The sequence below is a fragment of the Caloenas nicobarica genome, chromosome 1 (assembly GCF_036013445.1).
Source record: "Caloenas nicobarica isolate bCalNic1 chromosome 1, bCalNic1.hap1, whole genome shotgun sequence".
Classification (NCBI taxonomy): Eukaryota; Metazoa; Chordata; class Aves; order Columbiformes; family Columbidae; genus Caloenas; species Caloenas nicobarica.
Window position 1 is genome coordinate 130,667,151 of NC_088245.1, and position 27,615 is coordinate 130,694,765.

Consider the following 27,615-nt stretch of genomic DNA (forward strand, 5'->3'; position numbering starts at 1 on the left):
AGCTATTGGTGGATGTGTGGTGTGGTTTTGTTTGTGTGTGTGTGGGGGGGTTTTGTTTGTTTGTTTTTGTTTTGTGGGTTTTTTTGTTTTGTTTTTCATGTAATTGAAAATTATACTAAAATTTAGTATAAATGGGAATTATTTTGGGGAGAAGGGAGGGCCCCAGGATTTCCTTTTTTAAATGTGTAAGTTGTGAAATTATAGATTTGTGAAACACATGGATATTGCTTTATGTGCATCTTTTAAAGAAATCTATCGACAAAAATACTTCTTCCTAGCTTTCCAGCTTTCTCATCTCTGCTATATCCTGTTTAAAATAATACTGGTTGAAACATGTATTAGCTTTTATAGTTTAACATGATCTTGTCTGGGATTTGGATTGTCTTGTTTTGAATATTCACAGTCAGTGTATGATTTCAGTTAATGTAGATCTGTCCTAGTCTGATTGTTTTCTCCAGTTAAATCCAAAGAAAGCTCAGTTTAATCCTAGTAGTGTGCTGCATTCCTCATAGAGCAAAGAAAATGGTTGGTCTCTGCCCAGAGGAAATTGCAGTATAGAGCAAATAGATTTGGACTGCTCTGCTCAGTTCCAACTGCCTTGAGAAAGATGTAAGATAACAGAAAAGTGCAAGTTAATGATGTTGCAGAACAGCACTGATTTTAATTCTGTATATTCCAGTTTGAGGACTTTTAAAAAATATTGCTAAATGTATGCACTTCTCTTGAGTGGGAATTTGTACTACAGTTTTAAACCTACATTCTTCCTCTCCACTAAAGAAAATGTGAAGACACTTTAAATACAGCATTTCTGTGAATATTTGCAGCCCTGTTTCCAACTGTGCTAGCTCTTCAGCTTTGAGTTGTGGGCTTTACTGCTTTGTCAACTGTTTTCCTTAGAATGTAACATATTGAACCTCTCCTGGCAACACAAATCGCTTCTGAGGCAGAACAACAGAAAATCACCTCTCTTGCATGACAGTCTAAATACCACTTACAGAGTCCCTGGACTTTTTGGGTCAGATGTGACCAGGTAACCTAAATGGGCTGCTCAAGCGGAGTTGGGTAAAAATGGAGTTCTGCGAGACTATTTGGAGGAAAGTAAATGGAAGTCGTTAGCAGGAACAGGTATTTCAGGTGGGACCCAAGAAGAAGCAGCATGTCGACTCTTGCATTCCATTGGGTTTTGTTTGTGGTATGTGGTTTGTGGTGTGTTGTGTTTTTGTGGGTTTTTTTTTTGTTGGTGTGTTTTTGTTTGTTTGTTTTCTTTTTTCCCTTCTCCATGTTCTCTCCTTCCCCTTTCGTTCCCAGCTACATTTTGGAGACTTGTCAAAAGAAGTTTTGATAAGAGATATGGGTTTGATGGATGGATTAGGAATTGGCTGGATGGCCACATCTAGAGTTGCAGAGGCTCAGTGTCCAAATGGAGGTGTGTAAAAGTGATGTCCCTCAAGAGTCTTTATTAAGACTAGTGCTGTTCAATATCTTCGTTAATAACAGACAGTCGGACTGAGTGCACCATCAGCAAGTTTGTGGGCAGCACCAGGCTGAGTGGTGCAGTTGATTTGCTGGTGGGACAGAATGCCATCCAGAGGGACCCTGACAGGCTTGAGGAGTGGGCCCATGAGAACCTCATGAGGCAAAGTGCAAGGTCCTGCACATGGATTGAGGCAATGTCCAATATCAGTACAGGCTGGGGGACGAATGGATGGAGAGCAGCCCTGCAGAGAAGGACTGGGGATAGTGATGGATGGAAAATTGGACGTGAGGCAGCAATATGCACTCACAGCCCAGAAGGCCAGCTGTATCCTGGGCTGCATCAAAAATGTGGCCAGCAGGTCGAGGGAGGCAATTCTCCCCCTCTGCTCTCATGAGGCCTCCTACCTGGTGTTCTGTGTCCAACTCTGGAGTCCTCAGCACTAGAAAGACATGGACCTGTTATAGCAGGTCCAGAGGAGGACTGGAACACCTCTCATATGGAGAGAGGCTACAAAAGTTGGGGTTGTTCAGCCTGGAGAAGAGAAGGCTGCAGGGAGATCCTGTTGTGGGCTTTCAATACTTAAAGGGGGCTTATAAGAAAGACAGAGACTTTTTACCAAGTCTGTAGTGACAGGACAAGGGACAGTGGTTTTAAACTGGAACAGAGTGGGTTTATATTGGGCATTAAGAAAGAAACTCTTTATGATGAGGGTGGTGAGACACTGGAACAGGTTTCCCAGAGAAGTTGTAGATGTCCCATCCCTGGAAGTGTTCAAAGCCAGGTTGGATGGGGCTTTGATCAACCTGATCTAGTGGAAGGTGTCCCTGCCCATGGCAGGGGGGTTGGAACTAGGTGATCTTTAAGGTCTCTTCCAACCCAAACCATTTTGTGGTTCTATGATAACTAAGAATTGTGTGCTAGTGAAAGCCTTGTGCTTAGGTGCATTTGCTTTTCTGGGGGATGTTGGATGAGGGGGGTGAATGGGGAAGACAGCAGTTTGTAACTGTGGTGCGAAATATGCTGTTTTAATCCTTTCATATGAATCTTAATCCACGTGGTATACAGGTGGAGTCCAGCTGGGAGGGTACTTGCTTTTTCACCCAGTGCTTTTGATGTGGATTTTCTGAGATATTTCAGATGGCATGGAGATTAGAGCAATCCAGCTGCCTTGCAGTTTGATAGCATTTCTGAAGCTTCACTTAAGATGCAGTATGCATTTCTTCATCCTGATAGAGATAATGGGTTTTAAGCAATTACACCCAGGCTAATTCCTTTTGATAAGAGCTCTACATTATCTAAAAAAAGAATCCTAGCCGCCTGGGAAAGAACAATGTAAATGTCTCTCTCATGGACTCTTTCATTCACTCTTCTGTGATATCTTCAGATGATATGCTGCAGATCTTTCAAGCCGTAAAAATCTATCAGTCTTTTTTTAGGTAGGGAGTATTGCAGTCAGGGAGGTGTGACAGTACTGTTGGCTTAGAAGGCATGGAGGGAGCCCTGTGCGCTTCAGATGATTCTGGGCTACTATGGTGATTACAGCTTTGACCTGAGGAATCAAATTCGGTCTCTTTTAAAGGAGCCCCTTGTTCCCTCCCTGCGCAGGCTGTCTGATTGTAAGGTATGGGTTGCTTCTGACAATCAGGGCTATCTAAATTTTGTAATTTGGAAAGAGCAGCAAGAGCATACCACTTCATTTAGCATAAATCCCAACCCCTGGTGTTTGTCTGCGCTGGAAAGAAGAGTGTGATGTTATCGTGTATTAAGCAGAAATGGTGAGAGATCTCACATATTTAGATTTTTTTTTTTTCTTTTTAAGGCCAGTAAAGAAAATTCAATAGTTAGCTGAATTTCTGGTACTTAAAGAAATTGCTTTTATTCTGCTTAATCTCTCTGACTTTTCCTCTGCTATATATACAGTGTAGGATAGAAAATGTAATTTACTGCATTTAAAAAGGGAGGAAGTCCCGAAGCAACATACTGTTTGTGTAAATGTGCCACTTCTAGGAAAATTGTGTTATATATTTAGGGGAAAAAAAAAAAGCTTTAACAACATTGAAGGGTTTTCAAACATTGTAGCCATGTTTGTTATAACTTGTTCTTTCTCTCCCTGATAGTTGCAGATGACATTCTTGATGTGTAGCTGCCTGATGATAATTGGAGCTGGGAGGAGAGGCAAGGGGAAAAGGGGAAGATTGGAGATAAAGATTATAATCTCCCATGTTGATATGCTTTGGTTTTCCTTCCCCAGAGAAGAGCCTGTGAATGTGTGATGTGCTGTCTGTCCCTTCACCTGCCTGCTGCTGGGAAAAGCGGCTGAATGACTCCCAGCAGGAGCCTGGTCAGTTCTCTCTCCAAATGGAGGAAGAGGATCTGTGTGGATATTTCTCTTTGGTGGGACAAAAAAAAGATGCAAAAATCAGATTTTTTTTTTTTTTTTTTTTAAATTCCTTCATTTTGTAAAATGACTTCATGCATCAGAAGCACTGTAGTTAAGCAATGTAGTACAGAAATGGGAGATTTGGGATTTTGCTAGAAATAGGAGGCAGAGTGCACAGCTTTAATGGTGGGGAATCTGTTGATTATTCTCCAGTGTGGCACAAGAAGGGTTGTCCCTGCTCAACCCCCGCATTTACGTAGTGCTGCAGCAAAGTGGTGCCTAGATTGAAAGTACATGGAAGAGTTCAGGGCGGGAAAATCGTTACCACCATTTGTAAAATTGGCTGCAGTATTTTTTTTCTTGTCATAAACTGTTGTGAATTTGAAAGGACTGCTGTATTTCCTTCCCAGACATGGTAAGATTTAGTTGGCAAATCAAACAACCTTTTGTTATGAAAGCTCTTTTGAGATGAAAGGCATCAGCAAAGTTGTCACTGTGTCTCCCGTGACTGCCTTGGTTGAAGAGATGGACTGTGTGTTCTTTCTGATGCAGAGGCTCGAGTGCTTAGTCTGAGCCAATTTACTCATTCTTCAGCTCTTACTTTTTTGGCTTTAATTGGCTTCCTACTGCACGTCACATTGCATTTTCCTTTGGCTGGCGGACGTAGAGAGTTGACCTCCTTCTCTGGGCTGCTAAGAGAACATGTTTTCTTATTAGATAGAGCTGTTCAGCATGGGCTGGAGAAAGCACCCTGTGCAAGAGAGTGCTGAAGCAGAAGTGTTTTCTTTGCAATGAGAATACCTTCTGAGCCTTGTAGATGACTCCACAGATTACTTCTCATATTGTTCTTTTGTAAATGATACGTAGGTGCAAAACCTGTCTGAATATGAAGCTCCTAGAAGAATTTCCTCATCTATACCAATGTCCCTGATGTAAATCTTCACCAGCTCTTTCCCTGGGGAGTCGTGTAGCTTGTTGAGTTTAAACAGACCATCCGTTCTGTAGATCCTGCACAATTTTGCTGCCTTGTTTTCTTGGTTATCCTGAAAATGACAGGTTGCTATTTAATGTACTTGGATTGACTTCACAACCTATCTATTCAGTCATCTGCTTTCCTTGTTCTCCGCTTTGAAAGGATTTCATGTAGTGACAGCAATGAGACGGTGCATCTAGGTGATAGGACAAATTAATTTAAGTACTTCATGGACCATTACTAGGGAATAAACACTAGCTCAAAACTGCCTAGGCTATGTCTGGGCTATCTTGCCTCTGTATTATTAATATGGCAGGCCTCAGTTTATTATTCTACCTTGAGCCACACTTTGCCCATGTTCCTGGTGGAGTATTTCATGTGTTCCCTTGGGAGAATTCTCTAATCAGGGGCTTGACAAACAGCCATGAAGGCTCTGTGGTTGCTGTACTTTTTGGGTGTTTCTAGCCCAGCCCTGCAAAAGCACCAGTGTTACCCGGTAGTCCTATCGCCTGTCCAGTGAGCCCAAGAAACAAGTCCCATCCCTTGTGTTTGTGTGCAGGCCTCCTTACAGGGGCTTCATTACCTTTTGTTGTGGAAAATAGTTCCTTGCAATTTCATCTGGTGGTCTGGTAACTCTGTAAAAATAAAGATTTGTATTTAGGCAATTAATCTTGTGCTCAGGCAGGTTTGATGTCCAGCATCAGTTTATGATGCAGAGCCAGTTTTTTACTTCGTACTAAATACACATCTGTGGTGGTCATAGTGATACTGAAAAATACTGAATTGTCAAAGTTCTGTTGTTTTCTGTCACTAGCGTATACACTGTCCTGTCCTGCTCCATCTGTCTCTACAGTTAAATGGGATTCAAGTGAATTCATTAGAACATGTCACCTTATATTAACAGTGAAATATATTAGGTGTCATGAAAAGTAAATGTTTCCAAAACATTTACAGAGTTTGAAGCTCTCCTATCATAAAAGCTGAACTTTGATTGCTCTGGGAAGATGGAAGGAATGTGCGTTAGTAACATAAGGCACTGTAAGAATAAAATATTTGTAAAAGCTCCTCCTTTATCTGCCAGAGTAAAATGGAGCTTGACTCTTGCCAAGATCAGTGTCTGTAGCTCTGTGCCTTCTGCTACAGCAACATGAAATGTTAATCCCTGATGCACAACAAAGAACATAACACCTTGTTTAGTAACTAGGGCTATTCTTCCTATTGACTGCTGCAGAACAAAAGGCAGAACCCTAAATTTGCAGCTTGCTGGGTACCCCCCTCCTGGGTCTCCAAGAAATGCAGCTCATGCTTAGAATGTCTGCCCTGTGCACGTTCCTCCTTACCTGTGGGCAGGGCACAGCAGGTACTCTGCACTAAGTTCTCATTCTCTTATCATGTGATGCTCTTTCTGTGTGCTTCTGCCTTACGAGAATCCCACTTTATCTGAGCAGTAACAAATCTTACTGTTTATAAAGTATAAAATTAAAACTGTTACAGGCTGTCTCTCTTCTCTGCTGAAGCCTGTCCCACTGCTTTCCTTCCAACTTTGTGTTAAACTGGGATTGCTTGTGAGGCTGTGCTGTGAGGAGGGGAATTGTCCTTGCTTCACAGCTATAGGGTATGGACTCTGAACAGATCTGTTGAGGGGTCCCTGTGCCCCTATCTTTCCCTTTGGCCTGCCTTCTCTTATGAAGGTGCTAATCACCCCCTACCTTCATTTAGTGTCAAAGGGTCTTTAGTGACCTTGGAAGAAGAGAAACTGAGCTGTCGGTGCTAATCTCAAACACAAATGTGCAGCCCTTGCCACATTAGTCATGCCTTTGTCACCTCTAGATTGGATTAGTGCAGTGCACGGTATGTGGGTCTACGGCTGAAGACATGCAGAACAGTGGTGTCTGCTTGTTTTAGTGTCACGGGAGAGTATTTTCTAGAGAGGTGTCAGCGTTTGAGGAGTGCCCTCAGTCAGGATCCTGAGTTGACTTCTCACACTGGTCTGCTTGAAGCTGCTTTGGGTGTCAGGCAGTACTTCAAAGCTTACCTGCTGCTGTTACCGCTTTCTGTAAGAGGATAAGTTGAAGGATTGAATGGGGCTGCAACTTAAGACCTAGTGAGGAAATGTATCAGAACCCTGCAGCTTGCTTTATTTTTTTGTTGGTTATTTTTCTGTAGCAATGATTTTACTATATGGTGCTTGTATTTAGAGAAGTGTCCTTAGAGACATCTGGTTGTGGAACAATACATTGGCAGTGGAGGTTTTTCTCTCCACTTTATGTGTGAATGGTGCAGAGAAGTCCAGCTGCCTTATTAGAACTAGTCAATCACTTGATCAGGTACATAATCGTCTTCTGGGAGGGATATAAGAGGTAAGAGATTAACCCCAGTCTGTATTACAAGTAAGTTTAATGAAGTACTAATGTTGAATACAGAAGGTCACAGCAATGAAGAAATTGGACCATTATGACAGAGCCTGTACACGTGAGCAGCCTGCAAAGCAGAGAGCATGCTGGGAGTTATGAACTGGGGAGGTGAAGACAGTGTCAGTCCTTGGTTTGCTGAACTGTAACTAGGGAGAAAAATATCGTTTTTTCTCTTGTAGTTATACTCAGTGTTTACAGCTGCTTCTGTAGTTTTAAGTGCTCACAGAAATCTTGATTCTTTAACCCATCCTTTTCCAGGCTGCTCTGGAGGAGACAAGCTGCACTTTAACAGGTTCCCCAGTGGGCGGTTTCTCTCCATGGGACTGGCTTCTTTGCCCACACCTGGATACCTATTGACATGGTGGTTCTGAGCCAGCGAGGGGGGCGTCTTAATTTACAGCAAGATGACATACAGAGTGATAGGAGAGAAAGGCTCAGCAAGTATATTGGTGTTCATATCATTAGCTGGTGTTTTTCCCAATGTAGCTGGTGAATTAGAGCAGTTGTGGGATGCAGGACTTTGTGTGTTGGGGGGTTGTTTGTTTAAATTTGGCTTTGCCTCTGTGGTATCTCACATCAAACTTTTGGGCCAACTGTTTTTGATAATGTTACGGCCGTCTACTTGGTTTTAGCAAGGTCTGTCCTTCAGTGTTCTGACTTCTGTTCTACCTGGCTGCTTAGATATTTTGCTACGGATGTGGAGCTGGTGGGATGCAGTAGGTTGTTCATGCTTGGAGACTGACTTTAGGTAGTTCTCCTCTCTTTCTGAAAAGATTTCTTTGGTTGGAACTATGAAGCAAAGCACCTTGCTCTTTTGGGAAGTAACTTGCCGAAATCCATGTGCAGCTGCTGGGGTTATTCTTTGGGCTACAGAGCCAAATCAACCAGAAAAGTGTCTTGCTGCATCTTTGCCAGGTCCTCTGGCTAGCTTAAGTGGTTCACACTCTTGCCTGGAGCATAACATAACTGCTTTGCCAGCCCTCTGCAGAGATCTGCTGTTGTTGTTCTGCCCTTATAGTGAGACAGTCCCAGAAAACATGGTCTGAACACTGTGTATTCCTCTGCTCTGAAGGGAGCCTGCTCTGCTTATGCTCCCATGTTCTGGGACTCCCACCAAAGAGGAAATGTGTGCTAGAAACAGGTATGACTGCAGAAATCTGTTCAAGCAAACTGTGTCTGAAATGAGTTCTTCCTTTTAAATCAATTAGGAAAGCAGGGAAGCTCACCTGTGTTAGAGAAGCCATAACCCTTCAGGGTAGGAGTGACTATGCTCATTTTTGGAGAAAGTCAACTTACCATTCTTAGGGCCTGCAAGCCAGGGGAGAGTTAGTTTCCTACTTTGAACCCCCTCCTGATGTTAGCAGAAGAGTTACAAAAATGCCTTATTAGATTATGCCCTCACTGTAGTAATGAAAATCACTTATTAATGTTGTTTAAGTGTCTCACATAGCACTTGGTTTGTAGTAGAGAAACTGGTACCTGTTGAAGCAATGGCTAGTTCTCTCCTTTTTTTTTTCCTGCCTACAGTTTTCTGTCCCTCAGTATTTTGTTACCTAGTGTTACTAAATAAACAATGAAACAAAGATTGCCCACAGTAAAACAGTGTGTTTAGGGGCTCCTGCTCCCGTGAGATTAAATATTAATGGGAAATATTGTTCTTTCTATTTCTGTCTTTTTGCTGAGTGGGGTGCCCTGCCTCTTTTTTTTTTTTTTTTTTTTTTTTGTATGGGGCCTGTCCTGGCAATTCCTTTGTTGACTGTGTGTTCGTTCTTTCTCTCTCTCTTTATTCTCCTGCCTAGGTTTCTGCAGAGGGCGTGTTGTGAGGGTGCCCAAAGGTCCTCTTATACGAGTCGTGGGCACAGAGGTGGTGATCCCTTGCAGCGTTAGCGACTACGATGGACCCAGCGAACAGAACTTTGACTGGGAGTTCTCCCGGGAGACTGACTTCGTGCGGATAGTGAGTACCTGGGATTCTACATTCACCTCTGAGGAGTACCAAAAACGCGTGGGCCACGGGGATATCAAACTGAGACGGAGCAGCAACGATGCTGTGGAACTTGTGATTAGAAACATCCAGCCAACTGACCAAGGGAGATACAAATGCTCCACGCCCAGCACTGATGCCACCGTTCAGGGAAATTATGATGCAGAGGTCCAAGTGAAAGGTATTTCTGAAGAGTGAGGTGTGCTCTAAATTTGGTTTTGATATTAATTATAGATGTACCCTTAAGAATGTTGAATTTCTGTTACTTATGAGCATTGTGATTTTTTTTTTTTTTTAATTATTCTTCTTCTCCTCCCTGTTTCTGTTTAATTCTCCTAAAGCCAAAATCGAAATTTGGGAAGTATAACAGCAAAGGCAAGTGAGGTGAAGAAGCAAAGAAAGGCTGTTTACTATAAACACTTTTTCCCTTTTTTTCTGTCTAGTAAATAAAAATGGGAAAACTAAGCAGTGAGTTTTCTGAAGATGTCTGCAAATATTTAATGTCCCTAAGCCTCTGGGTAGAGAGGCTAACTTCAGGTAAAAAACACACCCTGTCTTTTCTCTCTTATTTATAGTGTCATTTAGGGATTTTTCCATATGAAGGAGGTAATCTTCCTTTTCCACTTTAGCATGTTGATACAACAGTCATGTCCTAGCTTTGCTCTCTCATTTAGGGTTCTTCAGTAGTAACTTTGGAGACTATATTTTTCAAGTGTCTTATCTTTCATTCCCATGAAAATCAAGATGGTTCTGGATGTGAATAGTCAGAATGACGACATTTGGATGAGAAACTAAAATCAGGGGAAGGATAAATGAATTTGAATGCTTGTCTTGGATTGTTTAAAGTGGAGCACTTCCTTTAATGGATTTTCAGCTGAATTTCCTTGTTCCTGGAATATACTGACATGTGGAAGGAGGAATGATTGGCCAGGTGTTGCTCTGTGGTATTTTTTTACTGCCTCATCTCTGAACAAGTCAGTGTGGATGTTCTCTTCTTGGTTCCATTTTACGATGTTTGTGTCTTTTGGTCTTTTTTTTTTTTTTTTTTTTAACCAGTGATTTCCGATGGCTTATCGGTGAGTGGTTCCAAAGCACGTTCCTCAATGTCTCTCAGGCTGTCTGAGGGTGACTCCTTCAAGTTGCGCTGCTCAGCAATTACCACCTCACCAGAGCACACTCACCTGCATGTGACTTGGCAGATCAAAAGTGGATCAACTTGGCGGGACATCCTATCTTTGACTCACGAAGGCAAATTCCAGCCAGGTCCTGGCTATGAGGAGCGCTACCGTAATGGAGATATCCGCTTGGACACAGGAGCAAATGACACGTATCAGTTATCTGTATCCCAGGCCTCATCGGTGGATGGGGGTGCCTACAGGTGTCTTGTGAGTGAGTGGGTGAGAGGAGCAGATAGCTCATGGCAGAAGATTCAGGAGAAGAGTGTGGAGATCGCAAGTGTGGCAATCCAACGGACTGGTGAGTGTTACTGGTGGGCTGGGGTCACAGCTTGTAGCTACAGCACTGCTGTGTCCAGACTCTGATACTTTGAGAGCTGAAATTGGGTAAGCTGAACTAAATGAGGATATTTTCCAGGAGAGCCTAGGGTGCTGTTTGGTTAGCTCATCTGTTTACATCTGAGTCAATAGAAAATGCTTGGTGCAATTTTTCTAGCTTTTATTTTGGGGACAAGGGGTATGATGGTATCAAAGGATTGACCGGAACCTCTTAGATGCCTAGACCTAGATTTGGTTTCATCCTTAGTTCAGATTTCTTCTGGGTTTTGTATTTCTTAAATAAACATTGTATTTAACCCATTAACACCCCAAACCTTCCCTCTGCTCTCTCATTAACATGGAATTGTCCCATAGCACCAAAAAGCTGCACTTGCCCTGTAAAAGTGGCTTATGATTCAGTCACAGATGTGAAGCTTTTCTGTATGTTGTTTATTAAAATAGCACAGAAAGAACAAGAGAAAGAAAGAAGGCAATGATAATTTATTGGGACAAATGATCCAGTGATTTTTATCACTGACACTGGATCACTGGTCTGATTGCTCCACCTTGTTGGCAGCAGTCTAGGACAGTAATGGTTCTGTTAAACATATCATGAGATGTTTGACTAAGGAGACAAAAATACATATAGTGCTGTTCTGAGGATATCCGGATATCCCAGCCCATATAGATTTCAGGAGTAGATGCACTAAGCAGTTAATTGCATTACCATTACCACTGCTAGTTGGAGGAGGGAAAGTGGGGTGTGATGCATCTTGTCACTCAATAGGTAGAAAAACAGTCAATGATGGTCCCTCGGAAATGTGAGATTATGATAATATTTTAGAGGTATTCAGACAGTAAAGAGTATATTTTCATTTTTGTAATCCTTTAATCACTATATGGAGAACTTAGAAATGCTGCAGTTTTTTGGCTAGTTCATTTGGATGTAGTTTTAGTATCCTGGTGGTACTTAGCCTGTGAAATTTGACAGGATTAATCTGCCCTCCCTTTTTCAGGGTGTCTGTTACACAGTGAAGCTTGCAGGTGCTCTCTGCTGAGGCAGGGCTCACTTAATTAAGAGCTGTGATTCTCTATTTTGTCATACTTCCGGAGAGTTTGGTTTAAGTAGGTGGGGTTTCATCAGTGGCTGAAAACAGGGTAAGGATGGCCAGGACCTGTAGTGGTGCAGGTTTTTAATGCAGTTCGGATGTGTGGTTTTGTTTGTGGGTTTTTGTTTGTGTGGGTTTTTTGGTTGTGTTTTTTTTATTTTTGTTTAGGGATTTTTGCCATCATTTTTAGCTCAGCAGGCACTTCAGCCGAGGCATGAAGGCTTTTTAAAAGTTATGCTAAATGGGATAGGTTATTCTCCAGCAAAATGTTTGGGAATTTTTTTCCCCACACATCCTGTAGTAGGACTTCAATAGCATCTTGTGCTGATATCTGAAACCGTTGCACTTGCATACTAAAATGAACTTGAATTGCAAATGGTATGCCTGGTTCCTGCACTTCCCTTATTCTTACCTGCTGTAAACTCTGAGGTTGAATTTGTGGAAACTAAATAAAAACAAACAAACAACCCCACACAAACCCGAACCAAACAAAGAACAAAAATACAACAAAAACAAACCAACAACAAAAAACCAAACCAAACCCAAACAAAAAACAAAGAAAACAACGCTACCACCACCTCCCACAAAAGATGAATTAACAAATCCAATGAAAAAAGTCATGCACAGATTACTTGTGTAATTGTGTTGTTTGTTGGTTTGTTTGTTTTCTCCTGTCGTTGCTCTTCTGTCTACTTGCCCATCACTTTCATCTCCTAAAATCATGACATCTTTGGACTGGACTTTGTTCTTGTATGTCTTTTTTTAATAGTGCCTTGCACAACAGATATATAACCCTAAGTGAGGCTTTGAGACGTATCGGTAACTGAAAAAAGGAGTATCGAGGATATACATATGGGTAAATTCTCTGTGCACATATACTGCCAGATTCTGAATGCCCATCACTATTTCATGAAGACAGAAATATTCCTTGGAGAAATGCTGCTTTTAACCTTGCAGATGAGTCCTATTTTGTGTTCTGGTATTAGTCTGTTAAATTGACTAGGTTTTCCTACTGAATCCACTCCCATGATAAGACAGTGAGGAAAGTCCAAGTGAGATACTCATCAGACTGTGGACTTTGCTTTACCACTTGGGTGGGGCTTGCTGCCCTCTGTTCAGTTTGACTGCTCTGCGCTATCAGGTGATGAACGGTGAGGTGAATATTGCTTGGTTTTATCGATAGCAATAGTTGTGGCGGCTGAGTTTGGTTTTGTCTGTTATATGTTGTCTCTCATTCCTCATGATAATCCTGGAAAGCTTTTACAGGTGGGTACCTATTATATAGTAGAGTATGGTTTTACCTCTAAGTCATTAATCTGCACCACAGACATGGCTGCCTGTTTAAGGCAGGAATCTGTATTTTTGCGCATGGTCTCGGTTGTAAATCTGCTGAGAAGATCCACTGCTGTAGCAGCCCTGGCCTAAGCTGAGACTTTAAGAGCAGCTGCATTACACACTGTGGGAACAGTGCTGCACTGAGATCCAAATCTAATTTGTAGGCAATGTAGAATGAGGGAATGAGCAAGTGGAGACATGGTGGCCAGGTAACTTGGTGAATGATTTGCACTGAGGTTTACAAGCAACACACACAGCACGCCTGGTTCACTGCTCACCAGTAACTAAGGCCAGCTTTTCTACTGGTCTTGACACTTTAATCTCATGGCTTTCTTTTAACAAAGCCATGGCCAGCCTTATAACCTACAGAATGCAGAAGGTCTTGTTTGAATGCTGGCTATGACCATATGTGCTATGTATATTAAAATGTTCACTGGCCAGTGGAGGAGTTTGTTAAATGTGGTTTATATGGCTATTGGCATTGCTTTGAAGTCCCCGGTGTGTGTTGGTCAAAGCAGTAAGTGGAGTCGTCAGCAGTATAAGGAGTTATTGCTGCCTTCTGTTTGCTTCCATTTCATGTTTCTGCAACACACCTGAGGTCATTCAGGACTCCAACATGTGGCTGTGGCTGCTTCTCATCTAAATGTGCTTTGTTAGAGGAGCTCAAAACCACTTCAGCAGAAACCAAGTTGAGTTCTCATGTAGCTCCTAGTGATTTCGGTGGACACTTTCTCTTCTAAGAGATAGTACTGAAACACCTTGACCTTCCTGGGAGAATGGAACGCATTTTCCTACTGTGCAAAGCTGATGTGTGGTCTGTGGTTGGTACAAAGCCTTTGTGGACCAGTTGATGCTGAGTTATAAAAACCCCGTTCTCCCTCCCTTCTTCCCAACACCCTCAGCACACATCTCTTGCTTGACTGATGTATACTTCCCTTGTAATAGATAATGCAGCTCAATAACCAACAGGCATATGAAGGTAGGGCTACTGAGCTCCTTCAGAAACTTCTGTAATAGAATGTGAAGTCCTGCATAACCTAGAGTGGACTCTCTTTTTCTTTTCTTTTTTTTTTTAAATATATTTTTTGTTTGAATTTTTGTCTCTTCATTTCTAAGCTCTAGATGTGGTCATCTCAACAAGCAATGTGTCTGTGACCGAAAGAGACTCCCTGGATCTTACATGCAACATCACAACAGACAGGAGTGGTATTTTCCAAGCAGAGGTGATATGGTATTTTTCTGCATCACCTGATGACACCTTGTCAGATGCTCAGGTTTTGCTGAGCATGGACCATGATTCTGTTGTCAGCGATTCAACTCTCATCAGTCTGAGCCACGTAGATAGGAACTCCTATCGCCTGTTGGTACGTGATGTGGATATAGAAGACTCTGGCTACTACTTCTGCCAAGCAGCTGTCTGGGTACCACTGCACAATGGGAGCTGGCATAAGGTGGTGGAGAGGACATCTGCACCAGTCAGTGTGGTGGTGACAGCATTAGGTGAGTGATTCTACTTTCAGACTTCACGGGTAATGTACCACTCATTCCTTGGTCCCTTCAGAAAAAGGAGTGGACCTTGCAGAATCTCTTCTGTGCAAGTTTCTTTCTTGTTTGCATCTGTCATCTGTATGTAGAGTATCTGGGTTCAATCACTAGACACTACATCCTACTGATGCATTTAGAATGGAACATGACTTTATACTGCTTTATTCTCCTCCCTCAACACACATGTCCATTTTATGAGACCATGTCACATAGCTGTTGAGTAGTATGACTGAGAGACACCTGGCTTGTGGCGAACTTAATGCCAGCAATGTGGATTAGCATAGTGGCCACTAATGCAGATTTTACTGCAGTATTTAACATCCCACTCAGTGTGATGCATTTTTCATCGTTCAGTCCTAGAGATGAGTGGATTTTTAGCCTTTTGGACAAGCAATGGACGATTTGTGCACTCTAAGTTATGGCTTCCATATGTTATTTCAGCATTTCTGCAACAGTTCTTTTAATTCACCAGCTGGGGGCGGGGGGGAAGTCTACAGAAACTTGGTGATCTTTTTGTTCTCTCCTTCTTTTTTTCCACCGGTTATTCTTGGTGGTTTTCCTTTCTTACAGTTCTACTACCATCAATATGCACTTTTTTTTTTTTTTTTGCAAGAAGCTGGTTAGAAGCAGCTGTGTTTAACAGTTGTTCATTTAAGACTTGTTGCCTGAATGAGGAACAGATGATGTTGCTAGAAGATTCAACAGGCTTATCTGATCTACCTGATCTACAAGAGCAGACTGACAGTATCTTTCCCTACATGCCTTTCCCAAGACAAATCTGTTTTGGAAATCCACTGTCTCACGTGCACCCTACAGATTGTAAAGCTTTTGCTTTGCATTATCCCAGCTGAATTCTTTAAGCTCTGGAGATCTCTCTTTATGCAAATACCCTTAGAAATAAAATTACTTGGGAGAAATACTAAAAATGAAACTCCAGCAAAAGTTCGAAAAAACCTGTTGTTTTGTGGATTCCTTCCTGTGTAACCTCACCTAGGGGTTCCTGCTCTGGCAGGGGGATTGGACTAGATGATCTTTCGAGGTCCCTTCCAATCCCTAACATTCTGTGATTCTGTGATAAGTCTAGATGTGTCAGTCTACTCATCCTGTCTCCTAGTTTAATCTTGGGAAGAGAAGAGCTTAAATTTAGAAGCAATGAACCTCAGGGTAGTGTTGCAGGATGCTGTAGGTAAGGTATCTGCATCTGCTAAAATTCGTAAAATGTTGGTTGTGCTGGAAGAATGGATGAACCTACATGTGAGCTGAGGGAGAACTGACAGAGCTATAGTATTTGATGTTTGTTCCAGCTTTGACTGGATACAAGTCTCTGGGCCTAAAACCTCGCAATGTACTCATTCAGAGCCTTTTGTCATCCGAAACTGGTGGCACTGTCCCGTTACAGAGGTATTGCTCCTCCACCATAAAAGTACTGAATGATGCCAGCATATAGAGAGCCCACACTGAAGCCTGGTTCTCAGAAATAAATAACTGTGTCACAGGGTTAAATCTCAGCGACAATGACTTTAAATTTTGCATTTTAGCATTGTACAGAGCAGTTGAGCCGTGGCCGTTTCCAAGTATACTTGTAATGTGTGCTAGAAGCACGCAAGTGATGAATGTCTTCCTTTCCTGTCCTCATTCAGCCATTCAGATTGCACATGCATCTTGTGAGTGTTCCCTGCTTCCCCCAGTTGTGTGTGTGCGTGTGCACGCGGGCACACACGTTCATACATGCACAGGTGTACTGCATGCTCATGTACTTTCATAGTGCCTGTACCTGTAGGCCTCTTTCCATTCCAATTTGGCATAATTTGGGAACAGGAGAGAATAAAATCTGCTCTTGAGCAGATGCTTGGTTGCTAGGGCAAGGGAAAGAATAAATTTTCAGCATCTGAGGTATTCAACTGCATCCAGAATTCACTAACTCCTCCTCCTTAAGGGAAGTTAAGAGCTGCTGGAGTATTAAGTCATTGAACTGTCAGTGAAACTGTTCTTTGACAGCTGACAGAGTGGAGGAATGAGGTTTATCCAGCCAGCCTTTTATTCTTTCTAAATCCTCTGTTTGAGTGTCTGTCAGGGTGAAGCGCCTATCTGGAGTGGTGCTGTCAAAGCCAAAACTCTTCTTAGCTGTCCTTCCTCTGCCCGCAAATAAAACAAACCTGAAGTGATTTTCTAAGAACTCCAGTTTCTTGCAGCTTTTTCCTTTTAGTGTTCTTGTCTAGAGTACGTTTCTGCTTTCATAGTCTTTGTTGCTGTGAAAATATTAATTGGTCTTGAATGCCTTCTTTTTTTGGGTGGAATGGGAAGCAAGGGAGAATTATAAGGAAGTTGCAGAGCATGAGAAATATATCATGAGGCCCCGGAGAAGACTAGTCTTTTGAGAATGAGACAGGAAGAGTCACGTAATTGTAGGATCTATGGGGACTGGCACCAAAAGTGGATTTTGGCCACGTTTAATAAACAAACTGTGCCTTGGTTGCAGCAGAGGAATTATGTGCATTTTTATTTTGCCTTGTACTGAAAAAGCACAGAAATCTGCACTTACGTTCACGTTGGTACTACGGACTTATATAAACAGTGCTTTTATGCTTGTGCGTTACCTAACACTGCAGAAACTTACCATCACTATCACTAAATGCTCTAGTATCTGGTGTGTATTAATGCCCTTGTCCTTGCTAGATGCAAGGACACTGCGTGCATAACACTTAATGGTGAGAGAGACGTGCCGCAAGCTGACGTAGCAGCAGTCAGCTCGCTTGATACAATTGTTTTTATCCTTTGCATCTGAAGTCCAAAAGTGCATGTGTACACACAGTTTGCGCAGCAGTTCTATTAAGATGCTTTATTATCTTGGCTCGTTGGTGAGCTAAGCCTAAGTATTTTAGCCTTGGATTGCCTTCTCTATCCCAATTATAGCTTTGGTTAATTGTTTCTAGGAGGGCAAAATGCCAAATAAAACATAAAGCAAGAAATAAATATAGAGTGCTGAATATACTTACGATGTAAAAGCCACGTGATGAGTATTGTCCGAACAGTTGGAAAGCTAGTCTTTTTTCTGAATTATAGTAGACAGCAAGGCAGAAAAATATTCTAACACTAGTAAATAAATATGTATTTCCTTTGTGGTATGAGGTTCTTGCTGTAATCTTTTTGCTTTACTATCTCTGTAGTCTGAGAGAAAATAGTCATGTGGCTGCCTTATCGCTTTTAGGCTTTGGACAGCAAGCTATTTCAGATTTCAATACTACAGCACTGTTGTTAACCCATAAATTTCAGGCATTCTTTCAGGCTTGAGGTGTTCCAGCCTCATAGCTGTACAACATGTACTTCTTTGTACAGACTGTGGAGCTCTTCTGATCTATGCATCTTCGACTCTTAACCTGCTTAGTATTTATTATGCTGCCTGCTGAAATTTACGGTGCTGCCTGTGGCCACTGCCAATGGTAGTACCTGTGCGCCCCCCCCCCCCCCCTTTTTTTTGTCTCTGTGTGGATAAGGTGTTTGGTTTTTTTTTTTTGAGTTGTTTTGTAGTGTTCTTAAACCGTATTGTAGAGATCTGATGGGATGGTTCAGTGTGGAAAAGGCACTTCAGGATGGGAAATGGCCTCTTATCCTGGAGGGGAGTTGGGGAAATGGGATGTCTCTGGTCAGTTCAAAGCTAGAGAATAACCAGTCTACTATTGCTGCAGGCAGCCCCAGGCATTTGAACAGGTACAAAAGGTGACTGGCTGGGCTAGAACTGAACCCACATGGTGGGTTCTTAGGGCCAGGCCTAGAGAAGGGAATTATTTTGCATGACAAGATCTTAGTCCTGATTTTTCTGAAGTGGTCTGACTAGACATGAAACAAAAGGTCTTGTTTGGAAATGCAGGACAAGGGGTACTTGTCTCAGACTGATGGAAGTCTGAGAGCTGGGGTCCAAGTTCCTAGTCTCCAGGTTTTGTAAGAAAAACGCATATGCTGTCACTTGGCTTCTAGCTCAGGTGCTTTCACAGACTGGATGTTAGAAGTTAGCATTATCTCTTAAAAAGCCCTGACACTTTCTTCCTTCTGCTTGTAGCTCCTAACCTCCTTCTTCTGGGCTTCCTCTCCTGCAGAGCCAGACTATGAAGTGTTTCTGAATGCCTCTAAAACACCCAAGTTTTCAGATGACCCCACAGAGCTCAACTGCAGGATCATAAACTCACAGGACACCGAAGCAAACATCCGCTTCACCGTTTCGTGGTACTACAGGCAGCGCCTGCACAGTGATGATGTGGTGACAGAGGAACTCCTGGCCACAATGGATGCAGACTGGACTCTGCTGCCTGGGGACAGGAGCAGAGAGCGGACTCAGAACGGGGAAATAATCTTCTTTAAAAAGGCTGTTGACACCTTCAGTTTACGAATCCAGTGGACTTCAGAAAGTGACAGAGGGGATTATTTCTGTGTCATCTCTGCATGGAGTAGGCACCGCAACAACACCTGGGTGAAAAGCAAAGATGTGACTTCTGCATCTGTTAGCATTTCCTGGGCTACACAAGGTAGGAACGTTGCACTTATTCACTGAAAGACCTGGATAGCTCAGATAGCTTTCTCTTGAGTATGGCTGTCAGCCAGAAGGCCTGCTAATGGGCTTTGGAAACGGGATTCTGTGTTAGGAAGAGGGAAAAACACTGTTACCTTGTGTAAACGCCTTTTATTTGTGAAGGAAAGTAACTACTTAACAGCACTCACCAGTTTTATGCAACAGTTTGGAGTGGAAATGCAAAGCAGAGATACTGTGCTAAGACTTCCAGGAGTCGGGCTGTCATTGTGGCAGGGGTGGCATCCAGCAGTGATGTTGGGGTCAGTGCCCCCTTTCATGACTCTGAGTGTTTCAGTCTCTCTAGGATACATCTTGCTGCTAGGAACAGGGTTGTCTTGGGGTGAAAAGAAGAGTGTCACTCACTTCAAGTCTTCTCTGTCTTGCCAGTTTGAGAAGTGTTGTTTTTTTTTTTTTTTCCTCTCTCCTACAAGCCCATGTTGAGAGAGTGCTTCTGAGGAAGTTCATGGGCATAATAGTACCACAGGATCAGTAACTGAGTGGCGGAGCAAAGTCATCTGGTGATTTGCTTGGTTCTAAGCCTTTTTTAGGCAGAAGTGAACTAACTCTGGTATTTAAACTGACTGTGGGAGCATTTCTTAGAAGAGTTACCTGAGTTGCTTAATGCTAGTTTAAAATAGATGTTTGTATTTTGGATGTCCTGTAGAGTGATACCCTTTTGGCTTGGGTGCGAGGTCATGCAAGAGGGTCCGTGGCATAGGGGCAGAAGGAATAGCAGTACTATTGTGGGTTGTAACATCTTTGGCAAAAATCTGTGCTTAGCTAAGCTGCATTTATCCCGATAGATTTGTTTAACAGTCTAGCTCAAGCAGCCACAGGCAGAGAACTATATTTCAGAGACAAGTAGTTTGAAATCAGTTTAAAGTTGTTTAGGGATAATCTCTAAACAGCAAATTGGAGAGGTACTGCTCTGATTCTGCTTCAGTGGAGAGAGAAATAGCGGGCCGCTTGCTCAGTACTCCCTTCATCCCCAGACCAAGTGTGGTCCATGAAAAGGTCTTTTTTTTTTTTTTTTTTTTTTTTTTTCTCCTGAAGCTGGTTTCTCCAGCAGGAATGAGATCTCTCATTAATGCTGAGTGCTGGTCACAATCAGTTCAGTTATGCTGCAACACAGAGTGTGTGTGTATGTGCATGCACGCATAATGGATCGTCACCCTCGGAGCAGCTAGAGAGACCAGCTGGAGTTGAAAAGTCTCAGCCTGTGTTGACATTTCTGAGGGAAAACAAACCATGACAGGTGTGAACATTCCCTCGTTTCTGGTTTTATTCCAAAAACTCTGCTAATTTTGCAAAGCAAATGTAAATGTTATAGTCCCCATGCTGAAAAGTACATTTTGTTGGCAAAACTTAGTGGGGGATTTATGATGTGAGAGAGAGCTCTCCTACAAACACCTTTTCCTCCAGAAAAAGCATGTTATATGTATATAAGTGGGGAAGGGAGGGCAATATATAGGTTTGATTTCCCCTTCTTCCCTTCCAACCCTCACGCACCCCCTGCTCTTTCCGCAGTCATGCCCCAGATGCCTTTCTCTGTGTGCCATGTCCCCTGCCATAACCTATTCTTGTGAGCTCCAGACCCAGCTGTGAGCCCCGTGCTGTAGCCAGCAACTCTGAAAGAGTTAATCTGCTGCTGCCTCTGCTCTCTTACTGTTGTTTTGACAAGTATCTCTGGTGATTTGAGTCCCTAACTGCTCCCACTGCTTATAAAAGCCAGCAACCAGGCTCCCACGTGTTTGCCTAAGGAGAGAACAGAAATTTGCCTCTTCCTTGGGTAGCCTGTGCGTGCATAGAGACTTTTCTTCCAACTATTTCATTACTTGCATCATCTGTGTTTAACTTTAGAGCAGTTCTCGAGGGGGGTGGGGAAGGACTTCGGAGGAATACCACTTTGGAAAAGGCTGTTCTGAGTTTTTGGGAAAGGAGAAATGGTTTTGTGTTGTGTCTGTGAGTCAGTCAGCACACAGGGGTGTTCAGGATAAGGAAGCCTTTGCTTGAAATGTAAACATGTGAAATGTCAAAGTCTTTTTTTGTGCGTCATATAGTAAGTTGTATTTTTGCCCATTTTAACTTAAGGTTTTTTAACGTTCTTTTTCTGTTTTGTTCTTTTGGGACCAATAATGCTCACATGTCTTTCTGCTTACTCAGCTTTGCAAATGCAGCCAATCGCTATCATAGATCACTGTTGTTTTTGACATGGTCTGCCTGATTTGTTTCTTCCTGTCTTTCTTCTACCCTCTCCCCTGCCAAGATGACAAAGAAAGCATCTTTATCTCACCTTAAAAGTGAAGAAACATCAGTTATATTGTAGCTATTTATTTAGAATAAAAGTTCCAATCAGTAAAAAGGGATAAAGAAAGGGAGGAAACCTTTTTTGACTGGCTCTGTAGATGATTTTTAACACAGAAAAAAAGTTTGGTCATTTAAAAGATAAATTTATTTATTAATTTGAGTGTGAGTACTGCTTATATTTAAAACACAGTTGCTGTTTGCAGTGGAATGCAGGACTGGTTCTTGTTTCCTAAAAAAAGTGTTGTCAGCTTTGGAACTGCATGGAATTCTTTGCAAAAGAGAACATTATCTCTTAAGTGAAATTCCAAATCTCAAAGGTACTATTACTTCAGGTTTTGTTAATACTTCTGTCTTTAATTTACAAAATAATTCTATTTAACGTAATGTTACTTGTCCTAAATGTTTGCCCAGACCCTCTCATCGTATTTAACTGGGAGCAAGGGCGTCTTAATCTTTCAGAAAGTCCTGCAAATAGAGAACAGGTGATAGTTCTACCACCCACTTGTTTTTACCGATGCTGCTGTATAATAGGCACTGCGTAGTACAGACCTGCAGTTCCTCCTGAGCAAAGAAATTGCCATACCGTGGCACCAGGGTGCCAGGTGCATGTGCCAGTTTGGGTGTAGGAACAAGAAAGTGCGTTGAGTTAGTGTACAAGCCCCAGTCGGGGGTGGCTGGGGTTCTCATGCCCGTGGCTGTGTGAGGGTGAGGGTTTTATGCTCTTCGCCTGGCAGGGGAGTAGGCCAGGGAGTGTGGTCTAGTTGTGTGTGTACAGCAGTGGGGACAGCCATTGCATTGTACGTATGTGTATCAGGCCGTGGTTCAGGCCTTAGTGTGCTTGCTGTGTTTGCAGAGCTCTTGGTATCAGAGCTGCTGGGGCTACAATTGTACCTCAGGGTGTTGTATGGCCTCTTCCTTCTACGAAGGCAAAACTGTCATTACTTTAATGTCTGTTGCATTCCCTGTACTTGCAGTCAAGCTAGTGCACCAAGGGATGAAGAAGCTTTTATGAATATTGGGATGGTGTTACTTGAGGCTGCTGATGTTAAACTCAGGTTAGCTAGCCATGGCCATCATGCTGCTTCTCTGACCAGAGACAGTGGAGTGCAGGGAAGGTGTTTGCTGTTTCCTAAAGTCTCCTTGCCCTTGGAGCTGTTAGGCTTTTCTAGAAATTTGACTAGCTTAGATTAAGTGAAAATTCTCTTTAGTCACTGCCCAGGAAGTACTCTTGAAGTTGAGCATGCACTTTGTGGTTGAGAGCAACAGGAGAATTACAGTGTGGCTTAACCACTTGGACTGGCCAGCTGTGGAAGGCAGAAGCGTGCACTGCCAGGCTCCAAAATACAGTTTATTACTCACATTTTATCTGAATTGTTTGGCTAGAATTTCTTCTGCTACTAGTCCTCTGTCTTGGAGTAGTGCCCAAACTGATTTTAAGCTTTGGGTATGGTTTGCTTAGGATCTCTTCCCCTGCAACTTTCCAATGTAAACTCTGCAAATTGCAGCTGCCTGTATATGACTGACTGGGCTGTCTTTTATCATGCTTTTCATTGATGGAGCTTACAAAAAAGACATGAGACTCTGCATGGGATTGCAGGTGTGTATGCAGAGGGGCAAGCAGGCAGGTAGTGGTCAAGGCACAGAAATTTCTTCCTTGGCAGTTCTCAGAAGAGTAGAAATGAGATCTTAGGCTGTAGTTTTTGGAAGAAAGTGTTCTTTGACCTTTCTGGCCCATCCTGTGCTGTAAGATCTGATGAGCAGTTTCTGTTAACATAGGAAACATGAAGAAACTTCCCTTTCCCACTTAACTTTCCTTGCAGATTACTGTTATTTCTAACGTAAGTGCCAAATCTTTGGTCTCTTTCCCATAATGTTGACTGTCACATGTAGAGACAACTATGTGCTTTTCTAGGTGGGGGTGATGGAGTGCTAATTACATTTCATCTGCTGCTACTGAAGGAGAACAATTTTGGCACAGAACCATGCTGTTAAGGACAGCAATCTAGGCTTTTCTAGTTGAAAGGATATGGATTTTTTTTTTTTGGTTGTTTTACTGAACTACTTATGCAGGTCTCTAATATTATTGCAGGTTCAGAAATGTTTCTTTGATCTTTTTTTTGGCTTTCTTACAACAAGAAACATTCAGCACCTGTATGTGCTGGTTTTTGTGTCCCCTTCTCTGTTCTTGTCTGCTTTTCTTATGGTATCATGTAAGAGGAGTTGCCTCTGCCTTCTGTATTTATCTAACCTAAGGAGCTTTGGGTTTTAAGTGGTAGGAAAAGCCTTTGAAAGGACTTTGATAAGAATATATCTGCCTGCTCTCTGTTCAGCATCCTAATTTCTAACCCTTTCAAATTCTACCCCTGTTCTCCAGCTGTATCTCTGGACCTCAGGTGTTCTCCTCCCCAAACTGTACAGATGGCATTTCTGCTGCTGTCCCATGTTACCACCACTCCTTTCTCCTTTTTCTTTAGAAAAAATAATTGGTAAAATCAGAATTTTCTATCGCCCTCAAATAGAAAGTCAAGACAGGATGTCTAGGAACAAAGTTTGTTCTGTCCTTGCAGGGGACAAGACACTCCTCTGTGTACTGCTGCCTGACCTGCGGCTCAGGTAGTAGGTGAAGTAAGGCATTTGGAGCCCAGATAGTGGGGAGAGTTCTCTCTTCTCAGCTACATCTGTACTGCTCTGATCAAGTGAAGGTATTTGTCTTAAGCACATGTATGAGACACCAAATGCAAGATTTATTTTTTTGGTGTATAGGACCCTATTTCCAACATGAAGATCAACAGTGTAAAGAAGGTTTGCCTCAGGAAGGATTTTTGCCCAGAGCCTCCTCACAAGGCCTAGAAAGCAGCAATATGTGGCAGAGAAGTACCCTGAGCTCTTTGTGCTTCTGCTTCTGGCGCAAAATATAATTGTCTACTGTATTCCTAAAATATTCAGCAAGCTGATCTGCGCTGGGCTCCTAAATGCTGCAACCTTATGAAGTTGGTGATATCAGAATCTCCTGGATGCAAAATGAGGAAAAAATGGATTTGAAGTCTAGAATCAGATGCATGATGAGTATTTGCACAGTGGAGCAGAGAATGATTCTGTGTGTGCAACTTCAATTGTGATCGTATCCTGAGTATCTGAATGTGCATCTCTTGTATTCCCACTTGCTTAGCAGGTGGAAGTGTGAGGGGGGTTTGGTGTGGAGTATCAAGTAATTCTGTGCTCAGCTAGACCACTAGAAGCAGCTCAGCCGTTCTGTTCCTGCTGTTTCTTTATATAGCTTTGTACTGTGATCTGCTTTGTACAGTACTGATTTAAAGTTGTCATACTGGCTTTCTCATCTTGTGGGCTGTGTTTACTCATTGTGAAAACTGCTGCTTGAAGGCAAAACACTGCAAAATGGAATCTTGACAAGTATCTTGTTGCTCTTGTGGGGAGGGCATAAATATTACTGCATTTAGTTAAGTTTTGGAGTATATGTTACAATTTCACCATTGCTTATTTCCCTTTTCCTGAGAAGTTTCACCTTGCATAGAGGTGATCTGTGTAGTTCGTTTAACATGTCTACATCTTTATTTTTTTTTAAACAAAACAAAACAAAAACAAACAAACCAACAAAAAACAAAACAGGGGGAAGGGAGAGTATGCTGCAGCAAAGTAAATCCAGAAAGTCAGACTGGCCAAATTTTTGCAATACCGCTTATTTGGGAAGTAGCTGTAAGCTGTGTGTTCTGCCCTAGCACCCTTTCCTTAGGAAGAACCTGAGTGTGTGGGATGTTTCTTCATCACAGTGCCAGGAAACTAGCAACTCCCTTTCCTTTTATCTGGATCTGATTTCAATCACTCCTCATTTTCTCAATTTCTCACTGTGAGCTTGAGTTTTTCGTGTCTTGAGGCTGTGCTCCTAGATGTATAATTTTCCCAAACCCTGTAATTAAAGGATTCTTGGGAATGAGGAGCTGGCAGACTTGGAGAATGCTGAAGAAAGGGAAGGAAACTGAACAGTAAGTGTTGCTGGCAGTCTCGCTGCCAAACAGGCTGTTGGGAAATATAAAGGCTTCTGGTAGGCTTGTACTCAGGTGAATGCATGAGAAGCAGAGGAAAAGAACATGTGGAGGCAGAGGTGTACTGAACTCTTTCAACACAGAGGTGTGTATGTGGGGATGCTGGGGATGGAGACATCTTGTGTTACCACCAAATTTTTGTCGTGAAGTTTCAACTGATCTTGGGAGTTCAACTGAATTGTCTGGATTGCTGTTAGAGTGGATTTTAAAGGGAAATAAAAGAGCTACACTAAGTGCTGCTGATTCAGTTAGTGGCAACTTTTGTTGCTCGTCATGGGTACTTCAGTGTCCTTGTACCCTGTTGCTGAGGGTGTTCTTCCACATCCAGTGTAAAACTGGGCCTCTGAGTCTTGTCTGATTAATATCATTACTCCTGAATAAAAAAAATCCTGGAAGGTCCTGTCATGCTGTGACCTGTATGTTGCATTATCTGTTCACTATTTAGTGTTCATTTAAATTCTTGCATCTTGACCCAAACTGTTGTGTACTTGTATGTATGTGCTGTTGAGTCGCATTCCGAGAAGTCCATGTGTGTTTAAATAAATGTGCTGGGATTTCTCTCTCCAAAAAAGGTACTTTGCTTATTTGTAATCTTCTAGATTGAAAGATGTTGCAGAAATATCTGCACCTATTTATTAACCCCTCTCTTGCTGCTTATTTCCTTCCCTCTTCAGATTACACACTTACAGTGGAGGCGGTGAAATTGAAGCCATTCTTTGTAGCAGGCCACACCTTTGAGATGACATGCAAAGTGTCTTCAAAAAACATCAAGACGCCACGCTATTCTGTCCTCATTACAGCTGAGAAGCCACTAACAGATCAGTCTAATCCCAATGGAACCACTCGCATAATCTCCTTGAACCAGGATTCAGTAGTGCGGCTGGAAGACTGGACGGACCAGACTCGTGTGGATGGCGTGGTTCTGGAGAAGGTCCAGGAGAACGAGTTCCGCTACAGGATGTATCAGACCCAGATTTCTGATGCTGGGCTGTATCGCTGCGTGGTGACTGCCTGGTCTCCAGGTGGTGGTGGCATGTGGCGTGAAGCAGTGAATGGCTTATCCAACCCTATCCAGATAGACTTCCAGACTTCAGGTTGGTATAGAAGCTGGCAACTGTGTGTCTAAGCCAGAAAGGGAGCGAGTTCTGTGATGCTCTCTCACTGGTTTCCTTGTCTCAGGGAAATACCTACGCTTTGGAACATGGAAGGGGTCTCCAGATGGTATGATGGCTAAGAGCTTTGCTTGTCTCCTTTGTTGGTACTTGTGTCCTTTGTGCTATTGATTCTTTACAGAAAGATGTATAGTGAATTGGCTGTAATCATAACCCCTTGTTTTTTCTTTACTAATGCAGCTTTTATTGTCCTGCAGGCTCAGAGCTGGTTCTCAGTATGGAATAACTGCTGCCACATTTGCCAGCTTTATCACTAGATTGCTGTTAGGTAGCGGCTGCTCTGGAAGAATATTGATATAAACTGGATTTCTGTTCCCAAACAGACTTGATTAGCATAGTGTTAAATTGCCTGAGCACACCTTCCTGTGGATGTAATTGCAGAAAATGGTCAGGTTGAGGCAATGGTAACATTTCAGCCATCTCTGCTAGTGTATCCTGCCAGTGGAAGACCTTAGATGCCCCTTGTGGCTGGACTACAAAGCTCCACAAATTGGGATGAATGTCAGTACCCAGAAAAGTGCATCCTATTCTTCATATCCTTGCTGAAGCCCTTACCTTCAGCTGTAACATAGCCTGCCTGTTGAGATTTTTTTTAGGGAAGCGTGCCTGTTGTTGTGTATTTTTGGAGGGAAGGAGAGCGCAATAGCATTGGTTTGGATCATCGGAGATGGATCTTAACACTGACTTTCTATCATGCTATGTGGATGGGAAGTGCTGCAGGAGTTGTTTTTGTAATGGTAGTGCACTTAGGACTGCGCTCATCTTATGATTTGATAACCCAAGCTGGTGACAACTTGACCA

General features: G+C 42.5%; 1 protein-coding gene across 1 annotated transcript in view; it reads left to right on the forward strand.

The window, feature by feature from the left end:
• The window catches only part of PTGFRN (prostaglandin F2 receptor inhibitor), a 69,474-nt gene that overhangs the window by 20,040 nt on the left and 21,819 nt on the right, over positions 1–27,615 (forward strand). Inside the window, exons 2-6 of the mRNA XM_065658561.1 lie at positions 9,044–9,409; positions 10,285–10,704; positions 14,282–14,665; positions 18,805–19,230; positions 26,317–26,736. Coding sequence (XP_065514633.1) covers positions 9,044–9,409; positions 10,285–10,704; positions 14,282–14,665; positions 18,805–19,230; positions 26,317–26,736 — 2,016 coding nt within the window. The remainder of the gene's footprint in view (positions 1–9,043; positions 9,410–10,284; positions 10,705–14,281; positions 14,666–18,804; positions 19,231–26,316; positions 26,737–27,615) is intronic.